Here is an 8155-nt window from a genome sequence, read left to right as displayed (position 1 = left end):
CCCAAACCCAAACCCGTTGGGCACGCACATACGCAACACCACAATTACCAAAGACGAGCTTCCTAAGCAACGGCTTCCTCACAGATGGATCAAAATCGTCATCAGGCTCAGGATCGGTGGTTCTTTGAAGAGAAGTTGTGGCTATATGTTTTGTGTAGCTAACTTCAACAACTTCCTGTTTTTTGAATCACTGCCAACTCTAAACAGGGCACATAGTTCTACATTTCTCTATAAACCGAGCAAACCCGGGTAGAAGCTGGAGTAAAATACATCCAATGAGGCATGTAACTGCTGTTATTATTCCAAACTATAGTAAACCGTTACGACAGCGTTCGTTCATCAGCATCCAAAATCCAGTCTGCCCTTACTGACCAACAGTTAAGCACAAGACAACACAATATAGTACATAGGGCCAACAACTATCAGCCTAAACAGACAAAAAAACTCCTCACCAGTCTGTCATATATGTATGTATGTATTCCTAAGATAGTATGCCACTGCTCTAGCGGTCACAGGTTCGTGCACGGCCGGGAACTTACACCGAGCGTAGGGCGATTCTGTCCGCAGGAGATGATCAGATCACTTGATCTGGGAACAGACCGCCCGCCCGGCTGGTGTTCAGCGACAAAAACGCCACTGAATTCATTCCTTCCCAGCATGCAGAAGATACTGCCTCGGTGAAACCTGCAACAACAAGGGCATGTAAGTTTCCTCAACGCGCTGCTCGCGATCCACATGCCCTAGTTACACAGAGATGAGCTGAAATGGTTTGCCTCAAGGGAAGGAAAGAGCAGAGGGCGTTACCTTTACTGTGTTTGCAACAGTGAAACTTCTATCTCCTGCAGAGTTTTCCCCTTTGTTTCGACTACGTGTCGCCGCACAAATATTGCTCCTACCACACACGCTGAAGAGAACATTGTGTACAGAACTTGTGGGCCAAGTTGCTCCAGCAGTCGCAAGAATAACAAACTGACGAAGAAGTTGACGCCCTGCTCATTACAGTCAAGCATCATTGTGTGTAAGCAAAAGAGGAAACAATTATAACTCAAGGAAATTCGACATAGAATAGAACTACTCCCTCCATTCCTAAATATGTCTTCCTAGATATTTCAAGAAGTGACTACATACGAAGTAAAATGAGTGAATCTACACTCTAAAATATGTCTACATACATCCGTATGTGGTAGTCCATTTAAAATGTCTAGAAAGACAAATATTTAGAAACGGAGGGAGTATAATCAAGGATATCTGGTGCATTCTTTTCTACTGGTATCCCAACTCTACATTGGAAAAATCTACAGAAGCTGTCTGCATCGATTAAACCGCTGAATTATACGTACATACAGTAGCAACCATTTGGATATATTTAAAGGACTCGGATATCTAGCGAATGTCAGATTTTTAGACATGGCAAATCGAACGCCTTCCATGGCAAGTTGTGTTTGTCGAGGATGGCAAGTTTAGTTGGCGAGCATGGCAAATCCACCTCATTTCATCTTTTGCCAGAAAAATTGCCGTGCTTGCAAACTAAATTTAAAACCATGGTTGCATGATGAGGATTGACTGGATAAACATTTCATCTACAAATGGTGTTCACGGTTACTTATATTTCTCTTCTTAATAGCACACGGGAGATGCATTAATTCTGTTAGATAGAAAAAGGCTTCAGCCTATAACGTCTAACACTTCATGACCACACAACAAAAGTAAGTGTTTTCAATCTTCATAACATGAAGAGGGTCAGTATACCAGTCTGGCACCCTTTTGCGGTCTGGCAACGTAACTGCTTGGCTACTTGCAAGTTAAAATCATACGAATGTATCCCTAATTCAACCTGGCTAACTCATAACTGAAAGAAACTAGTCAATTCTTCAATTGCTTACAACAGTATAACTGGATATACGACCATAACCTTCTGTCTGTTTTCCCTGTTCCATTCAAAGGGTGTGCATGTCTAGACTTTTACCCAAATTTGAGCACTGCTGAACACTAAGGCATTTTCATTGTTTTCTAGTTTATGCATTTACTCTCAGCTGAATCAGAGCCCATGACAAAGTAGCATACAAATTTAAAATGCATATTATTTTTTTCCATATTGGCAGATGTCGTTTGATCTGATGAAAATATTTAGCTTGAACCAATTGTTGCTTCATGCTGAAAAGAGAGAACTCTTACCCAATGTACTGACATACACAGAGCCATAGCTTTGGCCCGAATTTTGTTTGGGAAAATCTCAGGTAAAAGAAGTCCTGGAACTGGGCCTGCTCCCAACGAAAATGCCAAGACAAACCTGCCAACAAAACAAAATGTCCAACTATAAGTAACATATGTACCATAGTGATCTTATAATTATAAGAAAGAAAAATATAACTGGCATAAAAGTTGAGGAGTCGTACCATGAGCTCATGCAAAATGCTTCATATGTTGGCGACTAGCATACAAGTTAAGTAAATAGAAAGTAACTACCATAGCGGCTCAACGGCGGCATGGCCGGATTGCTTGACCTCTATGGGTGCAAATATCGAGTGTGCTATGGGTTTGTGGGGCAGGTGGGGAGGGGGAGGAAGATCATAGATCAATCCCCACACACCCGTCACATGTGCTGCTCACTTGGCAAGTCCTTTAGCCACCTCAGAGCTAACGGGTGATCCTAGCCTTGTCAGATTTTTGTGAACATGCTAAGCCAAAATCAAGGTTATGTTCGGCCTATCTGAATCGCGGTGGTTTTGCTCAAAATTATCGTGGTAGTTGTGAGCAACAGTGACCGTTAAAGTGGTGGTTTTGGGGAACTTATTCAACATAGATGATTTGAAGAACCAAAACTAAGGTTGAGAAACTTGCATGGTAGAACCAAACTACTAAATGGTATAAATCTGCATGACTTACAGCAGTATGCCACCAACCGAAAGATACACACTTGCAGAACCAAGGTGACGATTCGCTCCAATAGCCTGAAGTCCCATTGAGAAGGCCTATACGTTACACCAGTAAGGAAGTGCAGTCAGTAATGTTCCATATATCTTACAATTACAGTAATTGCTCACCATGAAAAAGAAGCTTCCTACAAGAAGCATTTTCCTGCCTAGTTTGTCCATTAGAAGCATAGCTATAATAGAACCTGGTAGCGAACACAGCAAAATAAGATCAGCAACTGAATATAACAGAGCAGTAGAAGAACAAACAGCTTTAATGAGCTCACCTAATAAATTTGCAATCCCCATGCATATATTGGCAAGGCTAGAGGGCACCCCCACACTTCTGAACACAGTTGATGAGAAATAGAACACAGAATTTATGCCCGATAACTGTTGTAAAGCAAAGAGCGTTGTGCCAATAAAAACAACTGTAGCAAAAAAGGGACTTGTAATGAACAAACTTCAAGGAAGAACAGAAATAAGGTCACACTGAAGCAGAAAAATGCGACACAATCGACAGCTTGTACCATTGAAGTGACGACCATAAAACAACTCTGAGAACTTCACACTTTCCCCATCATCCCCTCTCTCCGATCGAGAAAGTTCTGCCATAGCAGATTTTACGTGAAGAGGGCCTAGAAGCTTCTCAAACTGCATTTCTGCTTCGTTTGTTCTTCCACACTGCATAGAAGAACAGGACTCTTTAAATCGTTTAGAAGACTGCTAAACATGTTACTTCCTAGATGTAAGTTGCATGTGAGCGCGCACGCGTTGGAACTGAAGAAACAAAATAATACACCCTGGACCATGGTCAGAGATGTATACGTATCACAATACAAACAAAATACTGAGGTAACCTAGAATCTCATTGATCTGTACCAGGAATATATATGTGTTGTATCTGACCTATATGTGCCGATGGATTCATCTTCCTTCATATTTTCGAGCAGATAAATTATAAATATACCTAATATTACTTAAGTAGCAGTAGGCAATAATTTCCTGAAGGGACAAAAGGCTGTAGAGTAGTGGACAAAGATTGTAGCCAACGGCCCAATATACAGATTGTTCGATTCAACACATATCCAGTTTAGCGAATAACCTTCATAAACTAGTGAAAACTGGAAAGACCTGCACATCTATATTGCAGACAGTTTACCAAAACTTGTGCTGCTTCTAAAAGTTAACTCCGAAGTTCAGTGCAGTAAAATGATATCCAAGGTTCTGCTCAGAAAATCACCACCCTATTTTATGACTAGCAAAGGCACATAACATCAAACTATAGAAGCTCATTCAGAGAGAAGTGGGTATTTCCATGCGTTTGAATCTTTGAATTGATAAATCGGAAGAGTGACATGAGAAAACAAGCAATATCCAGGCGTGTTCAAGAAAAGAAAAAGGAAAAGGAAAAGGCAATATTCCTAAGTAAAGGCACCTTATATAGCCACTGGGGGCTCTCAACACAGAACTCCATAGCAATAGCTTGTAAAACTGCTGGGACAGCTGAAACCCAGAAACACACTCTCCACCTGCCATTGGAAGGATAATGTCAGTACAGATCAGTTTTGTACACATCAATTATAACACACAAGTGAAGATTGAAGAAGTAAAGCACAAGCTTCTGACCATCTATCAATGTCCTTGACAGGGGTACCGACTAGAAGAGAAAATAAGATTCCCAGACAGGTCGCAATCTGAACAAAGCTGCCATACATACCCCTCACAGAGGGGGGAGAGACCTAGATTCAAGCAGGCAGGTGATATAGTGAGCATCGGCGAACTATGTTGATATCAGCTGTTAGCAATTGTGCATTGACAAAAACACCAGATGCATACCTCTGTTATGTAGAGTGAAGCCACCGGTGGACCCAACCCCATTCCTGCTCCAACCAATAATCTTCCAAATAGCATTCCTTCCAGGCTGTTGGTGAGAGCACTGCAAAATGTTTTTTTCTTCTTCAGTATAGTATGGTCTAGCAAAACATAAGTCACACGAATGATTTGTATCCAAATCGTATTAAAAATATCGAGAGCAGCCATGGTTCCTTCCAAGTGTACATCAGATTAAGTAGTAGTAATATTTGCAAAACAAAGCGTACTAAATGATTGTAGACGGCACAGGCTGCTTGCTTGTATTTTAGTTCCTGGTCTAATTTTATTTTCTGGGTGCAAGTAAATCCCACATAATGGCCAGATCAGCAGTCAGCAGTCAATGTGTATACTTGCAATAATAAAAAAGAAGGAATACCAGCAGGTGGCAATTAAACAAAATTAACTAAACTTGGAGAGAGACAAGTATTGATTTAACAGGCAGGCTTATGAATGAAATGCTGTCATACTAGAAATAGATGGTACCTTAAGGCGGCTCCCACGATCATGGGCAGGGTGCTGAGCTGAAAAGCGCGGCGCCGGCCGATTCCGTCGGCGACTGAGCCGCTGAAGAGGCATCCCACGAATGCTCCCCCCAAGCATATGCTGACCACGAGTCCTGCGTCCACGGAACCACACACGCAGATCTCGTGACCGGGCTCCAAACAAAGCAACCAAGGCCGTGCATACGGAGGGAGGGAGGGAGGGAGGGAGAGGCCGTGCGTGGCGTACCTTCGGCCAGCGTGTTGCCGGCGAATCCGAGGTCGGCGGAGATGCTCTCGAGCGGCTCGTTCACCACCCTGCGTCAAACCACCATGACATCATCACGAAACAGACATGAGCACCGTCACATGACAGACATGCGTGAGATCCAACAAAAAAAGGAGAGCGTGAGATGGAACCCGTGGGGACGGGAGTGACGGATGAGGAGCGCACGCACGTACCCGGTGTGGTAGCCGAAGAGGAAGGAGGTGACGGTGGCGACGCACACGTGCGGCAGCGACCTGCGCCACGACGGGCCTGCTGCCCCTGCTCCTCCGCCGCCCCCGTCGGGCGTCTTCTCTGCTGCCGGATCTAAGGCGTCACCGAAACAGAATCGGCAGGGGAATAATAACAAGGCGAAATGCGAAGGGGGGTCGATGGCAGGGCGCACGGACCTGGCGTCTCGAGGTCGGGGTCCATGGCGGCGTCCCGGGACGGCACGCGCTTGTACGCCGCGGTGCCGAGCTTCCACCGCATCGCCTCCCCGCAGGAGATTGATTGGGGAAGGAATCGGAGGCGGAGAGCGAGGCGAGGGGAGGAGAGAGAGGGAGAGAGAAAGGGATCTGGGAGAGGGCCGCCTGGCCTATATTGGGGCTGGGCGCGTGTCGCTGAGTGGCACGGTGGGGGAGATTTGACTACCTTTTGAGTGGGTTTGGCGTCGTAGCACGGGGACCGACCAGCGGCGAGAAGAAGGACGGAGAGAAGGTGGTGGTGGTGGTGGTGGTGGTGGGGAGAAAGACAAATGCCTTTCTTCTTTTCTCCGTTGGTTGGCGTCGGGTGGAGCTCGCGGCGACGCGTGGCCGCCCGCGGGAATCCAGGGCCATCGACACCGGGCCGGGCCCACCGCGCTTCGTCGGTGGGCTGTATACCGTCGGTACCCCGACTTGCAAATCCGAGACAATGACCGATCTGGGCATCAACCCGCAAAAGTCTTCTTTATATGTTCGTTTTTATGGCCGAATACGGTTCGCAGACATGATATCGGAGTAAGTCATCCAATCCAATGTTAATCACAGAGTGTCCGATTGGGAAAGAGAGAAGAGGGGGGCAATGCATATGAACAGAGAGAGAGAAAAGAGAAGGTTTGGTTGGTCAAAGTGAATGTCCGGACTTCGGTATATCTCTCCACCACTTTTGTCTCCGGTTTGCCGGAAAACGGGCTTTCGGACCACTTCGTGGACCAGTTCAGGACCGTGTTGGATTGCAAAAGTGAACAAAAATGCGGGAGTTTTGCGGGTCTCCTTTGAAGATGCCCTCACGCCTCAAATAATTCATTTTACAACCAAATACCTCAAATCCAAACTATTACATGCAACGTAAAACCTATTCTAAGAGGAGCTCATCCGACTCCACATGGCCAAATCCCTCAGCCTATTGCGTTCCCCAAAGTGTTGGTACGGTTAGGCATAGGACACAAGCCGACTCACATGATTCAAGGCATCGCCGTCTTCTATGCCCTATTCCACCGATGGGCAAAGCAAAGCGCGGTCAGCTGTTTTGTTTTGTTCCTCACGCTTCTACCAACTAGCGAAATGCAGGACAGGAGGACCCGCGGTGGTGGACGGAGGGAGAGGTAGATCAGCAGATTTGCATGGTGACATGGCTCTTTCAATTTTGGACTTGGGTACAGTTCGGCCTATTTTACATCACACGCCGGACAACATGGATTACCTATAACTTTACAGCTTTTGTTCAATCTCAACAAAAAAAACTTTACAACTTTTGTCTACCTGCCTTGAAAAGATACTCTCTTTTACACAAAAGGAACCAAAACTGCTCCGACTTTACCTCTAAATGCCGGTAATCATGAGCAAAGTCTCACAGTTATTAATGCTGAAGATACCACTATCTGGCCTCAAGATGAACTTTTTTTTATAAAAGAGTTAAGATACACCTACAGTACACAAAAACTTGCGCTGCATGAACAACTTCATACAAAAACTTAAAAACTGAAACAAGCCTATTACTAAATTTGCTTTCCAAGAATAAAATAATACAAAATAATCCGAAATGGCGACGTGGCACGCCATGTTGACAGGGGAGCACGTGTCGGCTACCTGGTTATCTTGCGGGAGCACCTCAAGTAATGGAAACGCTGAACCCGCAGTCCCGATTGAGAGTGGATAGGGGGAAAGTAAAACAGTGGATGTCTTGCTGTTAATTCTTTTGCGGCGGCGTCGCCGCCGGCCGTATGCTGCATCGGCGACTGGTTGCGGCAGTAGAGGAGCGTACGTCGCTGCCGGCCATACGCTGCATCACCACCGGCCGTCCACAGCATCGACAACTGGTTGCGGCAGCAGAGGAGCGCCCGTAGTTGCCGACCCTACGCTGCATCGGTTGCTGCAGCAGAGGACGCAAGGCCATCAAGGGCGCATGACGCGGAGACAAGCGGCAGCGGTCCATGGGACGTCGCCGTGCTATGCTCTGCTCTGTTCGTGTTCGTGAAGTGTCAGACCTCTCCTTTTGGTTTCAGTTAGGTACTTTCAGTTTCAGATATTTTACCATATAAACAGGGATTTTTCTACCAAAATTGGTGAGATGTGGACGGGCTATGACCAGGGGCGGCGCTAGGGGTATTTTTGGGTCTTCATGTGAATACCCATGATTTT

The 8155-nt window shown here is 45.7% G+C and overlaps 1 protein-coding gene across 3 annotated transcripts; it reads right to left on the bottom strand.

The window, feature by feature from the left end:
* Positions 1-257: 257 nt before the first annotated feature.
* LOC119336460 (probable plastidic glucose transporter 3) lies at positions 258-6230 on the bottom strand. 3 transcript variants are annotated; one of them, XM_037608498.1, is made up of 14 exons: positions 5942-6230; positions 5729-5858; positions 5517-5584; positions 5271-5403; positions 4752-4851; positions 4542-4654; positions 4351-4444; positions 3443-3596; positions 3200-3343; positions 3045-3118; positions 2887-2972; positions 2176-2290; positions 805-989; positions 258-684 (listed from the first exon to the last, which is right to left on the bottom strand). In XM_037608498.1, the coding sequence occupies exons 1-13, from the start codon at positions 6021-6023 to the stop codon at positions 807-809; spliced, it is 1476 nt and encodes a 491-aa protein (XP_037464395.1). In that variant the 5' UTR covers positions 6024-6230; the 3' UTR covers positions 258-684; positions 805-806. The 3 variants fall into 3 exon arrangements, with proteins under 3 accessions (XP_037464395.1, XP_037464396.1, XP_037464397.1); XM_037608499.1 differs by having other exon boundaries at positions 5729-5849; XM_037608500.1 differs by having other exon boundaries at positions 5729-5846; positions 5942-6229.
* Positions 6231-8155: the final 1925 nt, after the last annotated feature.

The sequence above is a fragment of the Triticum dicoccoides genome, chromosome 7B (assembly GCF_002162155.2).
Source record: "Triticum dicoccoides isolate Atlit2015 ecotype Zavitan chromosome 7B, WEW_v2.0, whole genome shotgun sequence".
NCBI classification, from domain to species: Eukaryota; Viridiplantae; Streptophyta; class Magnoliopsida; order Poales; family Poaceae; genus Triticum; species Triticum dicoccoides.
The sequence above is the reverse complement of the archived record's forward strand: the minus strand, read 5'-3'. Positions and strand labels throughout refer to the sequence as shown.